This window comes from Lissotriton vulgaris, chromosome 3_1, assembly GCF_964263255.1.
Source record: "Lissotriton vulgaris chromosome 3_1, aLisVul1.2, whole genome shotgun sequence".
Lineage (NCBI taxonomy): Eukaryota > Metazoa > Chordata > Amphibia > Caudata > Salamandridae > Lissotriton > Lissotriton vulgaris.
Window position 1 is genome coordinate 254282251 of NC_141689.1, and position 22450 is coordinate 254304700.

The 22450-nt window shown below is 42.9% G+C and overlaps 1 protein-coding gene across 3 annotated transcripts in view; it reads left to right on the forward strand.

Moving 5' to 3' along the window:
* The window catches only part of SKA1 (spindle and kinetochore associated complex subunit 1), a 77618-nt gene that overhangs the window by 46181 nt on the left and 8987 nt on the right, over positions 1-22450 (forward strand). For all 3 annotated transcript variants that reach the window (XM_086960382.1, XM_086960383.1, XM_086960384.1), the window contains 2 exons: positions 478-615; positions 6401-6570. In XM_086960382.1, the coding sequence (XP_086816508.1) occupies positions 478-615; positions 6401-6570 (308 nt within the window). The remainder of the gene's footprint in view (positions 1-477; positions 616-6400; positions 6571-22450) is intronic.

Genomic DNA, 22450 nt, shown 5'->3' on the forward strand with positions numbered 1-22450 from the left:
GTTTTTGGCAGCATCCAAACCTTACTTTTAAAACTAATGAGGGTATTTAACATGACTTTTTTTTATACTACAGTTCTATGTGAAAATGTCATTACAACTATGGCAAGCAGATTCTTGCCATGGTATCTAGAATGCCTGCATCTGCCCCGCTCATAAGAAAAATTGACAGCAAAACATAGTAACTGATGCATCCATATAGGGCTGCTAGAAGCTCATCTGAAAACAGGCTCAAAGCGCAATCCTGCAAGCATTGTTCATTGTTGATGGTCATGTTTATTGGTGACCCAGCAGCATCATGTACCCTTAGTAGCAGTGGGCTATATTCCCCAACTGTCCTGTTCAATACATAAGCTTCAACCAGGGTAAAAAATTCACAGATATCAATATAAATAGTCACATTATTACACTTTGTTTTTACTACTTTGTCTTAATAAGAATACAGACATAAGATTAATTTTATTGTTCAACCATTTACAGTGCGGCTGAGCTAAAAGCAAAGCTAGAAGAGACAACCAGATTTGAAGAGAATGTGCCTGACAAGAAACCAGCAAAAGCCAAAAAAACAATTAAAGAAATGGAGTTGATAACTATCCAGGAGTTTGAAGGCATCCCAGCGTGAGTAGCCTCTTATCCTTTATAGTGTGCATGTATGAATTTATGAGAAGAGAAACAAGTAGAAATTATATTTTCTCTTCTCTAATGTCTTGAAACATAAAGGAATTCGATTTTTATGGAAAACAAGCTGGTGACAAATGCTTGTAAGATTGGCAGTCAGAGGTCTGGTCTTTTTCATCTGATGTATAATGAAGTCTACTATGGACAAGTTTTGGATAGACATTATGAGAAGATGAAATGAACTCTTTCCATTTCCAACTACTGCTATCTAAATCTATAAATCTATGCATTTTTTGGAGACATTATATATATATATATATATATATATATATATATATATATATATATATATATATATATATATATATATATATATATATATATATATATTAGCTTTGGATACCTCAAAACAAAAAAACAGGTGCACAGCTCTGCGCTCAGCCAGCGTGTCTCTTTGTGATATGACCCCTGTTTTCAGTCGGAAGAAAGTAGACTATGTTAAAGGCATTGAGTCCCACAACACAAAATCCAAATATCACACATTAATTTTCTTAACTCTACTTAAATTTTTGTTATTTTGCCCAACTTTAACAACCATTAGTTAACATCTGGCTGTGACCTTCTTTCTCCCATTTTGCCATTCTCTGACACATTTACAGTGGAGTAGAGGCATATGTTTCTTTATGTGGATGTATTACCATAAGTGGTCCATATAAAGTAACAAAGTATAATTATTCAGGTTGTCACTTAAAATGCATCAAAAAAGGAGGGAGACGGCAGTTGTCATCTTGACTCTGTTATCTCTGACGGTATGCAGATATAATATCAAGTTTTGAATATCGATATGCAATAATATCGATGTTTAAATTTCGATGTGACAGAATATCGACCTGCAAGAATATCGTCAATAAGAATATCGACATGCAGGTAAGAAATATAGTTTTACTTAATATCGAAGTTAGTAATATCGTAAGTAAAAATATCTTTGTTTTATAATATCGATTTTTTCTTTGGGTGTTTTGTATGTTAGTATATGTGTTAAAGGTACAGCTTATTTTTCTAATGTATGTTTGAATTTTTTACAGGTAATTCTTTTTATGTTAATTTTTGCGTATTTCAGTTCTGTAGCGGGTTGTGGGTTAATAGGGGAATAGAGTGGGAACTAATTTAATTATAATATATTCATTAATAATTTTTTAGAAATTATTGATTTAAAAAATAAATAAATATTGTGTTTTAGTTCTGTAGCGGTTTGTGGGTTTATAGGGGAATAGGGTGGGAATTAATTTAATTGAAATAAATTAATTAATAATGTTGTTAATCCATATCTTTTTATTTAATTTATATTGTTAATTGCGTTAATGTGTTCATTTTTATTTGGTTATCAATAATTAATTAGTAAATATGTTAATTGTGTGATTTTTTAAGAGCGGTTTGTGATTTTATAGGGGAGTAGGGTGGAAAGTAATTTAATTATAATGAATTTAATAATTAATATTTATGTAGTTTAATATTTTATATTGTTAATTGTGTTTAATTGTTTTTATTTAGTTATTAATTGGATATTAATTATCAATCATTAATTGGTAAATATGTTAATTGTGTAATTTGATTTGGAGTGGGTTGTCGGTTGATAGGGGAGTAGGGCGGGAAGTAATTTAATTTTAAAAACATTTTTATTATTTTGTTTATATAATTATTTGATGGTTTTTAAATTGCTTGTTAATTGTTGTTAATTAATTGTTAATTAATTTTGATTATATATTCTACAATATTGGTGGTGATTATTGGGGAATTTGGTGGGAGGTAAATTATTTTTGACCAATTAATTATTTCCTAATTAATGTTAATTATTTTGCAGGAGTGGGAATACTAAATTAATCCCCTACGCTATGCAACACTTTTCCTACTGTTACACTTGGTGGAGTAGGAATAGTAAAATATTCCCACCATCTATCCAACACTTTCCCTACTGTTGCACTCGCTGGAGTGGAAATTGTAATTTTACCCACCCGCTATCCAATACTTTCCCTACTGTTGCACTCGCTGGAGTGGGAATAGTAATTTTTACCCGCCCGTTATCCAACACTTCCCCTACTGTTGCACTCACTGGAGTGGGAATTGTAATTTTTACCTACCGGCTATCCAACACTTTCCCTACTGTTGCAATTACTGGAGTGGGAATAGTAATTTTTATCCCTCTGCGATCCAACACTTTCCCTACTGTTACACTCGTTGGAGTGGGAATAGTAATTTTTATCTTTCCGCTATCCAACACTTTCCCTACTGTCCCACTCATTGGAGTGGGAATATATATTTTACATCCCAGCTATCCAAATCTTTCCCTACTGTTGCACTCGCTGGAGTGGGAATAGTAATTTTTACCAACCCGCTATCCAACACTTTTCCTACTGTTACACTCACTGGAGTAGGAATAGCACATTTTACCCCTCCACTATCCAACACTTTCCCTACTGTTACACTTGTTGGAGTGGGAATATTAATTTATACCTCTCCGCTATCCAACACTTTCCCTAATGTTGCACTCACTGGAGTGGTAATAGTAATTTTTACTCTGCCGCTATCCACTCACTTGAATGGGAATAGTAATTTTTACCCACCCGCTATCCAACACTTTCCCACTGTTGCATTTGCTGGAGTGGGAATAGTCATTTTTACCCACCTGCTATCCAACACTTTCCCTCCTGTTGTACTCACTGAGGTAGGAATAGTACATTTTACCCCTCCACTATCCAACACTTTCCCTACTGTTACACTTGTTGGAATGGGAATATTAATTTATACCTCTCCGCTATCCAACTCTTTCTCTACTGTTGCACTCACTGGAGCGGGAATAGTAATTTGTACCCACCCATAGTCCAACACTTTCCCTACTGTTGCAATTACTGGAGTGGGAATAGTAATTTTAACCTTTCCGCAATCCAACACTTTCCCTATTGTTACACTCCGTGGAGTGGGAATAGTAAATTCTTCCCCTCCGCTATCCAACACTTTACTTTCCCTACTTTTGCACTTGCTGGAGTGTGAATAGTAAATTTTTTCTGTCTGCTATCCAACACTTTCCCTACTGTTGCACTGTCTGGAGAGGGAATAGTAATTTTATCCTCTACTCTATCAAACTTTTTCCCTACTGTTATAGTTAATGTAGTGTAAAATATTTTTTTTACAAATAAATATTACTTTTAATATTTTAATTTATTTATATATATATATATATATATATATATATATATATATATATATATATATATATATATATATCGCATACGAGTTGTCCTGTCGCAGCGGGAGCGCCTCTCAGCCGGTGCCAGCGACGGGACCAGGGCAGTGTCCCAATTAGCATGGAATACCAAATGACTCGCCGCACTCGCCTTGGTTATGTTGCAGTTTCTTTATTTTTCAAAACGTGAACGTTTTGAAAAATAAAGAAACTGCAACATAACCAAGGCGAGTGCGGCGAGTCATTTGGTATTATATATATATATATATATATATATATATATATATATATATATATATAATATAATTTTTATATATATATTACAGGTTTATATATGTGTGTGTGTGTGTGTATATATATATATATATATATATATGTGTGTATTTATAATTTTTATTATGTTTCTAACATTTTATAATTAAATAAAATAATTATTTATTAATAAGTTTATATATATATTTTATTTTTTATATTATATTTATACTCATTTTAAATAATTCTAACTATGGGGTCATTAGGATGATGGGCGGACTTAGTCCGCCCGCCATCCTATCGGAAATCGGGACCACCCGCCATAAGGGCGGGGGTCCCTTGGGGGTTATTAGGATGAGCCCGCCATAGTGGCGGGCACATCCTGCGTTTTTATCATTGTGGCGGGCGGTGCTGAGAGCACACAATGATAAAAATGGACATTCACATTTACATTAACAGGCACCGCGCGGTGCCTGCCGCTTTGTTAATGTAAATGCAGGGGGGTACCAGTGTGCATCCCCCACCTGTCCTTCACTCCGGGGACCTGCAGGGGGCCCCCCGAAGTGAAGACAGCATGCCTTTTCCGTGGCGGCATCTCCGCCACGGAAAGACAACTGTTATGGGCAATGCTGATATGGCTGGCGGTGTCTAATAGACACCGCCACCATATTAAACCTTTTCCGCCCCGGCCTCAAGGCGACCGGGGCGGAAAAGCGGCGGACGGTCTTTCCGTCCGCCGCAGTCACCCCCGCCATGCTAATATGGCAGGGGGTGATTAAGGGTAGAATGGCGGGTGGATCGCCCCCGCCAGCCCGGCGGTGGCTACCTCCAGCCTGGCAGGGGTGATCTGCCCGCCATTCTAATGGGCCCCTAAGTTTTTATTAATTATATTTATTATTTAATTAATTTTATATTCTTTTTAAGACATTTTAAAAAACGATATTTTAAACAACAATATTTTAAACAATGATATTTTGGTTTTGATATTTTTGCACTTACCTATGTAGATATGAGATGTCTATATATTGTGTCCATTGGTATTCTGTACTCGATATTCTTGTAGGTCGATATTCGGTCCGTCGATATTCTGTCAGCGATCCACCTCTGACATCTTCAAGTTGTAAAAGAAGTGATAGAGGTTGTATGTTTGTATGTGGTATTTGTATTACACACACCTAGCCAAAAGTCAGCTGGGTTCTGAGTCAAAGGAACTGTGGTAAGTGTTGTGCGCTCTGAGAGTGGAAGTGGATTGTTACTTAGTTGTGATGTAGTGTTCTTTATAGGGGTGCGTCATCAGCGCATTCCTAAATTGAAGTATTATGTAGGCAGTCTTGATGGAAACAAAGCAGTTATTCTCGATTTTTTTTTTTGCATGAATGAAGAAGGCTTGTTTTTACTTTTTTCCAATTCATCTCCCGCCTGATGGTGTTCTTGCTGCGGTGTGCCAAGAGACATCAGTAGTGCCATTTGAGACATGCCACTTTTAATCCTCTCCGTTTGTTACACAGTACCCATCTCCCAAATGTCTGTATTCTATTTTTTACTCTATGCTCACTAAGGTATGGGGATCTCATTTAAAAAAAGAAAATGTACAGTACTTCCTGAAGCATTTCTTTCTGAAGTCAAATGTGCGATTCCCAGATCTATTAACACATTACATTCTTTTTTTTGTCCTCAAGTTGAAAGAGCTCCGAACTAGTTGATGATAGTTGTTAACTTGCTTTTGACCTTTGATCTGTATTCAGGAATCCTCTAACATGGATTTGATTCTGTAAAATGTCATCTATTGAAAAACTCTGCAATTGAAGTATCGCTATAGGTCAGTGACTATTCCTGACTAACTCTCGGCATTTCTTCGCACATGTCAACCCTCAGGTTTTTTGGATCTGTTCTTGTTTGGAAATTCTCTGAGTTTGTGAGAAGAATTAACAAAGTTAGTTTGTATACAGTATTTTTGTCCAAGTATATAAAACTGGTTCAATGCCTCAAATGATTGATATATTCTATTCCTTTCTCAATTTGTACAGATATATTCGTTTTAATGTTTTATTTTGGCAAAATGTAATCGAGGATTATAAGCACCTTCTGCCCTCTCCTCTTCCACTCCAAACAAACACTGGTGCTATTAAGAGAGTCTTATAGTAGAAACATTTGTGCTATTGTTTAATAATAATTGAAATTTGTGTGGCTGATTTTGAAGTCGGCAGTGATTTGGCAAATAGTTCAGAAAAGAAATTAAACCTAGGCCTTTGTTTTTTACATTGAAAGTTTCTTCTTTATATTTTACGGCAGTTATATGAAGAATCGCCTCACCTATGACCAAATTAACACTTTTATTGAAGAAATGAACAAGGCTGTTGTTGGCAAATATAAGATTCTGCATCAGCCACCCAAGTCGATGAGCGCTAATGTTAGAAAACTGTACTACAGATTTCAGGAAGAAGAAACCAAGGAAACTAAAAGTGAGTGGTGTGTGCACAGTCTCATTTTCTTTTTTACTACTAAGTCCTTTTTAATGTATCCATTGTAGTGGTATGTTAATTCAATTATTCTTTGATTTAAGATACTTATAAATAAGCATTGTTTGCCATTGAGATTTCCATACATTCTCCACCATTGGAAATTTCATAGATCCATGTGAATGAATTATTTTACACAGCTGGGCTGGGATTCCTTGGGAACATGTTAACATACATGAGCATCAGAATAGAAACATTTACCAACGTAATTGTGCATAGGTTGTCCACCTCATTATAAGATGTGCTTCACAGTTAATGAGGTGGAGAGTTCCATTCCCCATGAACATTACTATGTCTTAGATCCTTTGCCACACATTGAGTGGAAAGAAATACCTGAAAGATCTATGGCAAAGTCAGCGTTTTCTGTACCATCTACTGACATCTAAGGAAAAAATGGTGCATCCAACAATTGTCGGCGCCAGGCATAGATAAGATATTCAGATTTTATACTTGTTTTATACGCCTTTGACACCATCTCCCATAGCATTTTAGAACAGCGGCTCTGGGAAATAGGTGTCAGAGGAAAGGCCCTTAAATGGTTCAAAAGCGACCCATCAGACCGGGTAACAACTGTCCAGATAAGAAACCGCATCTCATGTGAGAGACCGGCTGAGATGGGAGTACCGCAGGGCTCTATTTTGAGCCCTACGCTTTTCAATCTGTACATGACCCCAATGGCGAAGGTGATCAGAGCCTACTGATTTGATGTCCTATCTTACGAAGATGACAGACAGATCCTGATCACCCTAGGTCCTGATCCCACTGAAACCAAGCAGCGTTTAAAAACTGTATAAGTCATGGCGACAAGGGGATGAGGACTAACCATCTTCAACTGAACAGTAGCAATTCAGAGATTATGCTCTTTGGTAAGGCTGCGGAACACTGGTCACAGGCTTGGTGGCCACTCAATCTAGGACCTTGTTCAATTCCTAAGGAAACGGTCCGAAACCTTGGTTTTGACATGGACAATAAACTGTCCATGAAAAACCAAACAAACCATGTCAAAGGCACCTGTTTCGGCGTAATGCGCAGTTTGCGGAAGGTTTTTAAATGGATTCCTATGGAGGCGCGGAAAACATTAATACAGGGACTCATTATAAATAGAATGGACTACGGTAATGCACTGTTGCTTTCAATAAACTAAAATCTATTAAGCAGGCTTCAGGTTCAGCAAAACACTGCAGCCAGGTTAGTCCTTGACCTCCCGCAAAGATCCTCCTCTGCTCCTTGTTTGAAAGCTCTCCACTGGCTTCCAGTGAAAAACCAAATCCTTTTTAAAACGTTGTGTCTAACACAAAAGCATATGTATGGGGATGGTCCAAAATATTGGTCGCATAAACTATGCTGGTAGCAGCCACCCAGAACTCTCAGATCCAGCAATGATGCACTGCGTATTCCCTTGAGAGTGCGTACTGTTAGGAAAGGTGGTCGTTCTTTCTCCTTTCGTGCGCATCCTGGAATAAAATGCCTTTATACCTGCGTACCATCTCTAGTCATAGCTGTTTCCGCAAGAAGCTGAAGACATGGCTATTTGACAACTAAGTCCATCTCTATTTCAGAGCCGTCTGCAAGCGCCATGAGACTCTTGGTAGTGATATGTGCGCTATACAAATGTCCCTGACTTGACTTGACATTTCAACTTGGAGCCCCTGGAGGTGTGTCAGGGGTTCTGTCTGGAAAACTAGCTAGGGGAAAAGTTTATTTTATGCAGCTTTATTTAAACTCTCATTTATAATCATACCTGAGACTTTAACCAAAATGAAAAGGTCTTTGTTTAAGCCATACCAAACAGATGACCTTTGCAGAAAACTCTCATTTTGCATATACAACTGCCTCCATCCTCAATTTCATCTCCAGAACTGCCAAACAAGTCAAGTTCCATCTACGTTAGCATCGAGAGACAGAGAACATCCCTTTTTCCTTTGAAAGAACCTCAATCCTCTGGAGATGATTCTTCCATAATTGTTCCCAAACTTGAGCCTATCAAGAAACTCATAAGAGGAAACATTTGAAAGTTGCAGTGACCAGGGATGAAAGGTTCAACATTCATTAACAGACCTGAGTTTGTCCTAAAAAAAAAAGTGCTATCTGTTCATGTGATATGACCAGCATTTCTCTCATCTTCATAAAGCATGCATTCTGCCTCTTCAATAATTACAATATATAATTGAGACCATTGGTGGAGGGGGTGGGGGCTGGTCTGTGAGCAACTGAACATCTTGTTGACAAACCTCTCATATGAGCACTCAGAAAACAACCCCTGCTTTGACTGAGACATCCTCGCTGCTATGGCCTTCAACTACAACTCCTTTGTTAATGAAGAGGTCTGCCTAGTTAAAACAGTATTAATAATGCTTGCAAGGACCTTGTCATTAACCTCCTAACCTAGAAGCAGAAAATATTCCCTAAACATTTATTTGCTCAGTCGCGTCCTATAAACAACACCCTTGCTGATTACTACATTGCCGCCTACAGCTGTATGTGCACACCTTATATACTCTATAATGAGTTCACATATTGTCGTTGACACATTGCTTATGAAGATACCAATGCAGCTCCCTAGTAATGAGATGAGTTTGTTGTTCTGCTGCATCTGATATTTTTCATTGTGATCTCATTGCTAATTGTGTCTCCTGATAAAAGTATAATTTATGCTGTATCGAGAGTTCTTCAATATGTGGTCCATCACTGACTGTTGGATGAAAAAAGATACTACTGCTCAGCAGGGAGAAGATTACTGCGTCTGCTGCGTCTGTTATATGCAACTGTGTACCACAAGTAACTGAACGCAGCTCGTCTTAAAATATGTCATCGAGTAAAGATCCCATCTAAATGTGCACCTTGAAATACTACAGTGGTTATAAGGGCAAAAAGAAATTCATTCCGAAGAATAAATCCCCACCAGTGCCTTTATAAATAAATAAAATAAATAATAATAATAAATAAATAAAATTATAAATTGATACTTGTATAGCGCACTACTCACCCGCAAGGGTCTCAAGGCGCTTGTACGAATACCGCTGTGGAACCCATCCTGGCTTTCCCTGTGAGGCGTCCACTCCTGGGCACCCCCAAGGTGGAGGCCAGGCATCCTTAGCGTTGTGGGGGCCGTTGTGGAGATTAAGCAAGCTATTGCCCAGAGTTGCAGAGTGGGACTCCATGATTGGAATAGGCACCGAGGCGAAAATTATCAGGTCCGTGGAATTTTGAGCCCAAGACCCGCCGAGGCGGGGAATTGAACCCTGGTCCCGGGCTAGACCTCTGCATCAGGGTCTGTCGCTGTAATCATTGAGCCACACTTCTCCAACCTCTTGACAGCCCAGGAGAGTTTAAAGGCTTGTCAACTCCAGAGTAGAAGCAAAGGCTGCAGTCGTGAAGCAGCCAGTAGTAATTGTCACAGCGCAGGAGTCTGTTGAGCAGCTCTAACATAAAGAGAAGAGGCTCTGGCTCATGGAGGGACGAGGAGCACTGGACTGCTGAGAGAAAGACATACTAGTCTATTTCTTTTAAGATATCTTGACCCTAAAAACCTAGAGTAATGCACGAGCTGGTGGAGAAAGGAAAGGAGGTGCAGCTCTAAAGTAGCATTGGTGATGGTACAGTGTAAAACTGACGGACAGTGGCTTGATAGGCCAGCTCTATATTTACCTAAGTGTGTGTGTGAATAGTTACGAGCATAAACTTCATTTTGTATTGAGTGTAGATCTTAACATAACAAAGATGAAGAGAACTCAAGGGAAGAAAGTGTGCTCTATGGAGATCTAAGACAACTAGAGATATAACTATACACATATTGAGAAAGAGACAAATTATGCTGGGGAAGCAGATGAGTATTGTGGGAAGCACTATCCTCGACCCACAGGTTCACCTGTTTTTAGCCACCATTGGCCAAAGTGCCATCTGATTTTGTGATATCTATTTGCAGGATAATGGGATGGTTTCAGCCTGTGACACGCTGACCATCCATCCTCTGCTGCCAGATCTTCCTGGTCCCATTGTATGCCAATGGCTCGGCACCTACAACTAGACGAACAACCTAAAATGATGCAGTTAGTATTTCCTTGACTCGCTGCTCTCCAGCTGAACTGAATCAAGATGGCATTATGGAGCTTTTGTGATGTATGAGAAGGACTACACTAATGAAGATGGACCAGCACTTGAGTGTGAGGACCATGCGGTGCTGCAGGACAATGCATCAAATTGGACAATTGTCTAACTGTGGACTCTGCCCCTGGATTATAATATGGAGTTCTCCATCCTGGGACTTTCTCAGATATTCATAAACTGTGGAATATCTCTATACATGTTCATGATCCCAGAATACAATTTTGAATTTTTACGTTTGCAGTCTGTCTCTGACAGATGCCCTTTCTGCAGTGTGAAAATATTTACAATGAATGACTGGAAAGTGTACATGGCCTGCTTGTCAGACTTTTACACAGTAGAGGACTGTAAAACCTGTAACGAGATGAGAAAAGAGTCAGCCTCAAAGAGCTCGGCTAATAGCAGATTAAGAGTTCTGCTGGGACACTTCAACTGGCAGGTCATGTTGTTAATATGTACTAGAGATTACCATAAAATGCAGTGTACACGGTGACTCAAACCATGGGATGGGCAGTGCATGAGCACATTTAGGTGGAGAAACTAAATAAGATAGCCTTTTACCTCTGCCCTTGATGCCCCCAGTTCTGAAGCCTTTTTGGGGTTCTGCAGAAAAAATTCACTGTGCTCCCATTTGCAGTAGATGGCAGGGAACTGAAAATTGAACTTAATTGCTATCTTTCTAATGTTGGAGGGCCATTCGTTCCATTTTTCTTGATATTTACGACATCACCATAGTTCAGGGTGTTGCCATTAATGGCCTTAAGGTTTAGGGGACAGTCTCCTATAGTCCAGACGATCTTGTCATGGATGAGGATCAGAACCCTTTTGTGCTCTCCTAACCAGGTGGTGATCGTGGCTATGGTGCCGAAGGCAACACCAGGCACACTGAAAGTGGTGCAACAGCCAGTGGATGCACCGTTGTTCCTCATTCTACCACTTCTCCCTCCTGCAACTGTAAAGAAAGGTAAACACAACAGGCCTATGTATGAAAGGCCCTTTAAAGAATGTTCGAGGGTAAACATTGTGCCAGAGAGGATAGTCTGAAGACCAGCACCCCTTGGAAGTGCCTCTCCGAGAATAATAACCTACAGAAGGGCTGCCATGGGAATGTTCACTGTAGAGACAACTAGTCTCTATAGTGTACCTTCTCTCGTTGACAGTGCTGAGAGAGGCTTATCCATAGAAAGAACCTAGGAAATTAGCACTAGGCGCCTCTCCTAGAAAACTCCATATAACTCCAGAAATGCACTCTGCTTCGCTGTGTTATACTCTTTTCTTCAGTTCTTTAGTCCATCTCTTGACGATAGCGCAGCAGTTGACATACTATGGTCGCTGAATGGTATGAAAAGGGCGAATAAAAGTTAAATATAGTCCATATGACCATGACCAAGACTTATATATTTGAAATGTTGCAACCTCTAGGTCCCTGGCTTTGTAGTTCCACAATGGACACGTTATTCACTACTTTTTCGGTTCACCTGATTAAGCAGAGCGGTCATAAAACAGAATATTTCGTAGAAGCTTTGGTACTAGAACACATCCTGCTGTAGAACACATAGCTCTTGACCCTCTGCCTAAACCAGTCCAAGAGCAGTAATTGTCAGAGTCCTCAATTTCAAAGATCGAGATAGCATCATGAGGGTGTCCAGAATGAATTGACCTATTTAGTTTCAGAATGCTCAGATCCCTGTAATACCAGACTGTTCTCAAGCAGTCCATGCCAAGAAGGAACTGCGCAGGAGAGAGATTAAATGCATGATGCTGTTCCCAGCCAAACTACACATTATGCTGGGGAGTAAGTCTTGGTTTCTTCACCTTCATCAAGGAAGTGTTGAACTGGCTACACAGGTGGTGGAAGGTGGGAAAAAGAAGAAACCATTCACCAGCAAACCCGGAGCCTAATTCTCAGCTGTGAAGCGAATCTAGGATGGATGGGAGTGCTGGGTCGCAGTGGGGAAGAGTCAGAGGATAGCAGATCCGGAGAGATTGACGATGCCTCAAAATAGGGCTAATTGAACAAATTCACAAATAATCATATAGGGGAGACAAACACTTGAAAACAAAGCATTAGAACCCATCTACAGTTGAAACATACACAATGCTGCAGGGTGGGAGTCCTGGGACTGCTGTATGGTGACGCCATGTCACGTGGCTCTGCAGAATGTGAAGACATTGGAAATGTAGGAAAAAAGGGAGAGAGGTTACGAGAGGTACACATCTCCTTACCACAGTAACGAGGCATCCTCTCAATAGCAAGGGTAAGAATTGTAAGAGTATTAGCTACTTTGCAATATCTAAACAAGTTGGTTTGTGAATATTAGCAAGTTCTGAGAGGGTAACACACGTCTTGAGCATTGGATGACCGGTAGTTTTAATCTTGCTGCGAGAAGCTGTGGGTGGGGGGCTTTTAAAGAAGGGCTTTTGCATATCAGAATTGGAAACAGAGCTTTATCGTATGTTGAAACGGCTTAGACCACATACAAATTAGAGAAATGGGACTACTTAAAGACAAATATACATGGCTTTAGAGAGATGTAAAATAATGACCTGAGCAGTCAACTCAAATTAGGTATAATGCAAAAAAAACTGCAGGTAGCAAGTGTGCTTTTATTGGACGAGGTAAATTCAAGGTCAAATACATTCTGGGTACTCACTGCTGGGTCCAAGGTGTTGCAGTTATGGCTTGCCGACCATTTCTGCTGATGATCCTTTACAAGTATACATACTTGCTTGGTTGCCTAGCTGCCATTGATGGGAAATGGAATGGTGAAAAGATTAAGGTAATTCCCTTATATCTACGCCCAAGTAATACACTGGAGCATTTGGGTAGACTGGTTATGGGGACACACTTGCCAAACATTTTAAGTATTAGAATACAATTTTAATTTAACAATGCATGATAAATGTAGTCAGGCTCACCACCAAAAGGCAACAGGAGTAGGAGCATCCCCACTGATTTAACTTCACAAGAGCTATAGGCCTGTTAGATATATGGAGGGATCTCTTTCCGCAAGATAGATATTACTAATCTTGCTGGAAAATCCTGTGTTGTGGCTAGCCATCTCAAGAGGCTCTCCCCCATGGTGGAATTTTGAGTCCTTGCAACCATCTCAACTGTATCCATCACCACAACCGGCTGCTGACAAGAGCTTCTATCCCCAGTGGCTTCGACACCCCCAGATCACCTGCCACACTACTTAAGTTAGATCTCCGATCTGGGGGTCCCCACCCTTGCATTTTTGTTAATTTGCCCCTTAGTGTTGGCCAAAGAGAGTGGAGGGGGGGGGGGTGGAGTTGTAATCTTACATTAGAAATGCAATCTGCTTTTATCCGGTCTTTTGGCGGCTGTATTCAGTTCTGCAGTGTCTCCATAGATAAATATATGTAGACATGACTTCTCAATGTAGAATTTATACGCATGCTCCCTCACTCAGATTAAAAATAATGTTTCCCTATTCCTGATAGAAAACAAATAACCATGGTATGTGGCATTGCAATTTGGGAGTATGAGTAATACAAATAAAGAATTTAATACTGAACAATGAAATCTCCATTTAAAAGATAATGCCCCACTAAGAGTGTTTATTGATATTAAATAGGAGTACAGTTGTATACGCGTCGAACAAACACACTGTTGGGTAAATTTCCAAAAAGCTAAGGAGTTACCCTGCCATGATAGAGTGGGAAGAGACCTAGCGATCTTCTTCAAATAAAAAAAGAAAAACCACACTGAACATCATGGCGATCAAAGTTAAAGATAACCAAATTCACACGAAGGCAAGCAAGAGTGCCAGAGACTTAAGAGACTTTTACATTCCTCTCTACTTCCCGTCCCATACGAAATTCGTTTTATTAATTAAATTATTTACTTACCTTCAATTATCCATACGCCGGATTTTAGCACCCCCCACCATTCCCTCCCCCGCCCCGCCTCTCTGCCCCACCGAAACTCCCTCCACGGGCCGTGGCTGCATACAACCATCTTTGAAGAATGCACAAACATTTCAGGAAGCTTTGACCTAGTAACGATATCTGAATCAAATAAGAAGCAACTAAAAACAGAGACGTTATCCGCCCACGTTTAAATTTAGACCCAGACGGTGTTGTCCCATTCAACTTTGATGTTTCTCTTAGCAATTCAACCATTAGTGGAAACACTTAGAAAGGATGATAGATTAGTAGCAATTAACGTAGGGAGAGGCACTTATAGCATAGCCGCCTATGTGGGTTCACTGTGCAGGTTGGTAAAGCGTTTCCCTCTGTTTTTGCCAACATCCTTAAATATGCAGAGGAGTCCGGATTGATCCTAAACAGAGATAAGAGTTTGGTCTCTGAAGGCTGCGTGCATCCGCAATTAGTTGGGTACCGCTGAATTCCACTGACAGTCCAAATGCTTACAGTATTTGAGAATTTGGTTTAAGTGTGACTTTAGACTATCAACTCTCTACAATGATAAACATCTGAATTAAATTGCCGCCTGCTGGTGGAATAGTTACCAAAATACATCTAATGGTGGGGCAGATCGGACACCATCAGGGTGATGATTACCATGAGGGTGTGCTACTTAACTAGTCAGCTTCCTGTATGATTCTCAAAAGATTTTTTTAGGAGATCAGACCAGATAATCTCATCCTTCCTGTGGAAATGTAAGAAAGCCAGAATCTCTCTAAAGAAAATTTGCCTTCAAAAACATTTAGGCGGATTTAACCTGGCTGGTATCTATCCTTTCCTATCACAATCTTCTTTCAACCCAATATGGCTACAAATTGACACACGATAGTGCTGGTTAAAAGTAAATCCATCATAACTACCTTCAAAATACAATTGCCTCACTCCCATCAGATTTGTGCAGGCACAGTCTTCACTCCCCTACTGATATAAGCTAAACTTGAAAGTAAAATATTAAAATTTATGGAATAATAACGACTAAGGTCATAGGCTCTTCATGAAACCCCAGTCTGATGCACAAATTTAGTTGCTGTTTGATCTGGATAACTTTTATATCTTCTTGAAGATAAAAGTAGCTCCATCAAAGATTGGTCGCATGATCGACCGAGACATACCAGGCAACATAAGCAAGAAAAAGAAAAGGATACATGATCTTGATATGCCATGTCTCTGACCATAACTTACTCCAGATCAAGACAGATAGGCGAGCATCAAGTACTTACCATTGTATCAAAGATTATTCCAAAAATAGCGGAGAATTGTTTGTTAGTTGTACACTTATCTTTTTGGACCATATCTAAACTTCACAAAGCATAAATCATCTCAACAAACACTTGCTGGAACTGCAATCTCAGATGTATTCTCCTTCATTGTTAATACGATTGACAACTATAGGCAAATATTCACAAATATATCAACAACATTTTTGATGTCTACACAACACTTGACTCAATTACTGTATGTTTTAGGAATCCAAACAAAGCAAATCTTTTCCCCAGTCAATAACACCTATGTAAAGTTAGTGGACCTGCTATTTACACCGAGAGTCAAGATTATCATCTCTGACTGGAAATTGGCCAGCGAGTTTTCTTTGCATACCTGGGATGCATGATTATGGGTTCTGGAAAGCGTGAAACATACAGCACGCCATCATTCAAAGCACATCAAAATGATAACACTATCTGGAATAAGTATTTTACAATACGCCAGAAAATAAAAACACCATAAACACTTGACCAATAGGAACAGATTAACTGCAGATACGATGCCTGATTTAGAATTAATCGAACAGTAACTCAGTAACATACGTAACAGATATCCTGTCTGTTTTATTACATGTACATTGGAATATAATACACTTGTAATAAGAAGGACAGACCATCCATCACGTTTGCAAAACTTTTAATCCGACCTATAGTCTATAGATCGGACCATTCTAGGCTGGTCTAGAACGACCGTTTGGACTTCCTGAACAATATCTTTAATGAACTCCCCTTTTTGGCTATACTGATGGTCTGATACTTTCCATCATTCTCCTGTTGCAAACTTCTTTTGATACATTAACCAGTTATGCTATGCTCCAGATACATTTGCCTACATCTATAATATGTGCTTTTCCACTACAGAATGTATCATGTTTGTGTTTTCGATGCAAAAGGTACTATTCACATTCTTCTTTTTGTCATCACATACTATTATTCATATTACTTTTATTAGTAATGCGTTTTACTATTTTGCACGTTATGACGCTATATTTAACAGTATCAGTTACTTCATCATTCATTTGGTGTTCAGTTCCATTATTTTCTGTGATTCACTCTAAAATCAGGAAAAGAAATTGGTTGCACTGTATGCAGATTTCATCAAACTGCTTTCGCACAAGCTAAATTTGATATATATATAATTATTACAGTCGGCAGTAGGCAGTTATATTTAGGACCTCGTTTCTATTGAAAAGGCGTTTTTTGTTTTGCCAATAACTTTGGCACTGTTTGACAAATCTTTGCGAAATTCTCAAAAAAAAGGTCTTTCCAGGTCAGCTCCTATCCTGAAACTTTGGGGGTGATTTGACAAGTGGGGCCTGAGAAAAAAGGGGGTTCAAAAAAGTGTTTTCTCCATGTTAATTTCCATAGAAAAATTTAGCCTAGGCTACAGCCTGAACTGCTGAACGAAATTACGCAAAATTTGGCAAAAAGGTAGGTCTTGGTTCGCAAAGCAACCTTTTTTTAAATGGTGTAAATCCGTTCAGTAGTTGCTGAGAAATAAAAAAAATACAAATATTGATATCTTGGGGCGCGGTGGATCCGCGAACCTTCCCGACCACGGGCTTCATTTTAATTTGCTGCCAACACTCCAAACCAGGAAGTGTTGGCAGACATCTTGTGACTCGGTAGAACTGAGTCACAAGAAAACAAAAAACACAAACATGAAAAAAAAGAAAAGGGGGCAGGGTAGAAACACCCTGACTCCCTAGGCCTGCTCAGGGGGTCCCATGAGGACCCCCAGGGCCAAAAATAGCATTCATGTTAGGGTCGTGAATCCGGATGACATTTTTTTAAAAATGAAGCGCGTGCTCCCGCGCTTCATTTAATTGAGGCCCCCGGGTGGGCCAGGTCCCGGGGGCATTTGCAAAAAATATATGTGGGGGCCCCCGCAGGCCTGGGGACTGCCACCCCCGGGGCCTGGTTAAAATGATGTGCTGGAGGGCACTCGGCCCTCCCGCAGCCCCGGGGACCGCCATCCCCAGGGCATTTTTAAATGTGTGGGGGCCTCCAAGGCCCCCCCAAGCCCTGAGAACCGCCACCACCCGGGGCTTTTATTAATTATTTGTGGTGGGGCACACCGACCCCAGCAGCCCCGGGGACCGCCACCCCCCCCCCCGGGGCTGGTTTTTTAAATAAAAAATAATCCTGGGGGGGGGGGGGCTTCAGCCCCCCCCCCCCCATACGCCCCGGGGACTGACATCTCCCCGTGGCACTAAAATGGAAATGAGGGGGTCCGTTACGGACCCCCGGGGCCCATCTCCTACCTGGTGCTTTAATCACATAGGGAGGAGGGCCGCGCGGCCCCCACTCCTGGATCCCTCGTGATGGTCCTGGGGACCGCCTCCCCCCCAGGGCCGGCTCCTGCAGTGTCCCGGGTTGCCCACCCCTGGGAGACTGCTGTTTGCTACGGCTGGGCGGTACCCGTGCGGCTCCCGTTCTGCCGTAGCAAACACTGGTTTGGATTTTTGCTTTCAAAATCCAAACCAGCTTGCTTTCCCACATGGGGAGCTGCATGTGAGCAGCTCCCTGTGGTGGAAAAGCAATGCCGGTTCCCGCATGAGGCGGGGAGCCGACGGGACAGTGGGGGCATTGGGGCTCCCCCCACAGTCCATAACGGATAAGGCCGGCCCCGGTGGATGGGGTCCCCGGGGCCAGAAGTGGCCCAGGAGGGGGGCCACACTCCCCCCCCCCCCCCCTCCCCCTCCCCAAGATAATAAAGGCCGGCCCGGGATGGGGTCCCCAGGGCCAATAGAGGGCTCAGGAGGGTACCTCGTAGCCCCCCTCCTTGAATAAAAAAAAAACGTGGCCATGCCCCGGTGCATGGGGTCCCGGGGACTGGAATTGGCCACGGGAGGGGACCCACACAGCCCCCTTCCCGTTTAGAATTTTTTTTTTTAAAGGGGTCAGGCCCTGGGGGATGGGGTCCCCAGGGCCCAAAAAAAGCAAGAAGGGGGGCCACACAGCCCCCCTTCTAAAAACATTTTTTTTTTAAAAAACGCATGGGGTCCCCGGGGCCAGAAGTGGCCCAGGAGGGGGGCCACACTCCCCCCCCCCCCCCCCCCCTCCCCCTCCCCAAGATAATAAAGGCCGGCCCGGGGATGGGGTCCCCAGGGCCAATAGAGGGCTCAGGAGGGTACCTCGTAGCCCCCCTCCTTGAATGAAAAAAAAAACGTGGCCATGCCCCGGTGCATGGGGTCCCGGGGACTGGAATTGGCCACGGGAGGGGGCCCACACAGCCCCCTTCCCGTTTAGAATTTTTTTTTTTAAAGGGGTCAGGCCCTGGGGGATGGGGTCCCCAGGGCCCAAAAAAAGCAAGAAGGGGGGCCACACAGCCCCCCTTCTAAAAACATTTTTTTTTTTTAAAAACGCATCGGGCCAGAGGCCCTGCCTCCTCACAGCAACTCTCTGCTAACGCGCCCTGTGGCACGTTTCAAGTTGGGGAATTAATTTCCCTTCAATACTGGGGGTCCCTGGGGGCCAACTAGCCCACCAGGTATCTCTAGTATGCGCCACAGGGCTGCCTTGCAGAGATGTGGTCCAAGGCCACGCCCTCTTTTTACACCACTCTGCAACGCAGCTCTGTGGCTCTTACTGGAGGTAGCTGGAGGGCTAGTTGGCCCCTAGGAACCCTCAGGACTCAAGGGAACTTAACCCCCCAATTTGCAATGCACCAGGGGGTGTGTTTGCACAGTGGTGCAGGGAGGGGGTGTTGCCTGATGTGACAAGTGTACAAACGCGTCCTGTGGTGCGTTTTAAGTTGGGGTATTAAGTCCTCATGAATCCCGAGGGTCCCAGGGGGGCTAATTACCCACCAGGTACGTCTTGCGTTGCAGAGCGGTGTAAAAGGGGGCATGGCCTCGGACCACCTCTCTGCAACGCAGCTCTGTGGCATGTACTGGAGGTACCTGGTGGTCTAGTTGGCCCCCAGGGACCCTCAGGATTCAAGGGGAATTAATTCCCAAAATTAAAAACCGCCAAGGGGCGTGTTTGCATAGTGGTGAAGGGAGGGGGCGGGGCCTGATGTGACATGTGTGTACTTATCCAATCACTCCGCCAAAACTCAAGCACTTATAAATTCCCTATGCACTATCCTTGCAGCACTTTAATCATCCAGTCACTACCCATGCACTCATGCAATGACCCATGCACTAACTCATGTACTGCTACAATACCCTGAGCAGTACCCATGCAGTCCAGCCATTGCCCTGTCAGTACCCATGCACTCTTTCAATCATGCAGCCAGCACCATGTACTTATCCAATCACTACACCAAAACCCAAGCACTTATAAATTCACCATGCACTCCCCTTGCAGTACTCTAATCTTCGAACCAGTATCCATGTACTCATGGAATGACCCAGGCACTAACACATGCACTGCTACAATCCCCAATCCCCTGTTCACTACCCATGCAGACCTCTAACCACCTACACAGTACTGATTCAGTCCTCCAATTACCCAGGTTGTACCCATGCAGTCCCATGCAGTCCAGCCCATCTGTCCCTACCCATGCACCCCTCAAATTACCCATCCAGTATCATGTACTTATCCAATCACTCCTCCAAAACCCAAGCAGTTATAAAATCACCATGCACTGACCTTGCAGCACTCTAATCATCCAGTCACTACCCATGTACTCATGCAATGACCCAGGCACTAATACATGCACTGCTGCAATCCCCTGAGCACTACTGATGCAGTCCAGCCATCTCCTTGTCACTACCCATGCACTCCTCCAATCACCCAGCCAGCACCATGTACTTATCCAATCACTCTGCCAAAACCCAAGCACTTATAAATTCACCATGCACTCTCCTTTCAGTACTCTAATCATCCACTCAGTACCCACATACTCATGCAATGACCCCAGCACTAACAAATGGCAAATGCAGTGGAGGTTATGCTAATCACAGGGGTACCCCAAAGTATAGTGTTCCCTGCTGTATGTAGGTGTTTTCACTAAGTGTCTTTTACCATAGCACTGGCTCTGGTCCTGGTTAGCCAGAGTCAGTTACCACCAGTTTCTTCCAGTAAAAACTTGGGGGCACAGGAGAACTTTCTGCTCCTCTGTTGGTTCTTTCTGCACATCTCTTGCTTCTTCCTGCACTTTTGTTCGTCTTTATGGACTTCTGTTGACTCTTTCAGCATTTGTCTTGCTTCTTTCTGCGCTTTTCTTCCTCTTTCTTCACATGTCCTACCTTTGTAGGCATACTTAGAAATTTGCATTTAAAAAAAAAATTATAATTCACTGAAAAAAACATAGGTTTCAGTAACGTTATAGTTAGCATCTAAAAAACCTTAGAAATTCCCAGAAAAACCATAAGTTTCAGGGACGTTATAGTTAGTTGGACATTTCACTCGTAGAAAACCATAGAAATTCCCCCGTTACAGTTAGTTCAGCTAACTATAACTCGCGCCCGCAGTGCACTGCTGATGACATCACATATTACATCATTCATGACATGGTCAGTGACATCGCTTATGACATCTCAAATTAAATTAATGGATCGGCCCTTCGGGGGTCCCTCCTTTGGACCACGGCGGCCCGGCTTAGCTGCAAACTCCTACTGGAGTCCCTGTGGTATAGCAAGAGGTCGTCGGGGCTCGGGTCGCATCCCCGAGCCCCTCGGGTCTTTGACAAGGTGTTCCTGTCTAAGGCTGAGGTGATGCCGCTACGGCACCGGCAGCTGCTGGCCCTGGCGGCGCCACAGTGGTCGACGGACCCCTCTCGTCCCCTCGTGGGTCGAGGCTGTTGGTGGTCTCCCTGTCATACCCCGGGTCCCTCTTGTCCCTCCGCGTGGCCGGTTGCCTTGCCGGAGGTCGAGTCGGCCTTTGCTCCACCATGGGGGTCGGCGGACCCCCCTCGCCCACTGATGGGTCGAGGCTGGCGGGGGGCTCCTTCCCACTCCCCGGGTACCCCTCGTCCCTCCACGCAGGCGGCTACCTCGTTAGAAGTCGAGCCGGCGCCATCCCTTAGCCGCCTCGGCTCCGGCCCCAACCCGGTCTCTGGTGCTGTGTGATGTGGCGGAGGCCTGTCCGGCATCTCCAGTGACACTGGACGAGGACGACGCCCTGCTCTAGGTTGCGGATTCTACGGCACCGGACAGTCGTCAGGTCGTGGATTTGTCTTCGGACGTCCCCTCTTCCCCGGAGGTTGGGCGCTTGCTGGTGGCGTGCTTGCCGGAGATGGGCTGCCGCGTCATGGCTTTCCCCTCTACGTCATCCAAGGCTGTCTCCTCGCCGTCACCGCGGCCGTAGTTTTCACCACAGGTCCTGCATTCCTCGGCGCCACTTTCTCCCTTCCAGACCTGGCCTTTTCCCACTCCGATTGGCTTAGGGGCCGGCTGCCTTAGTTTGCAGCCGTCGCCGACAGAGGAGCTGCTTTACCCACCGCGGGGCCCCACTGAGACGGGTGCGACCTTCGCTCGCGCTGTTTCCACGGCTGTGGGAATTCTGCGCATGGGTGATCCGACTGCTCATTTCCCCGCGGATCATCTTTTGGAGGT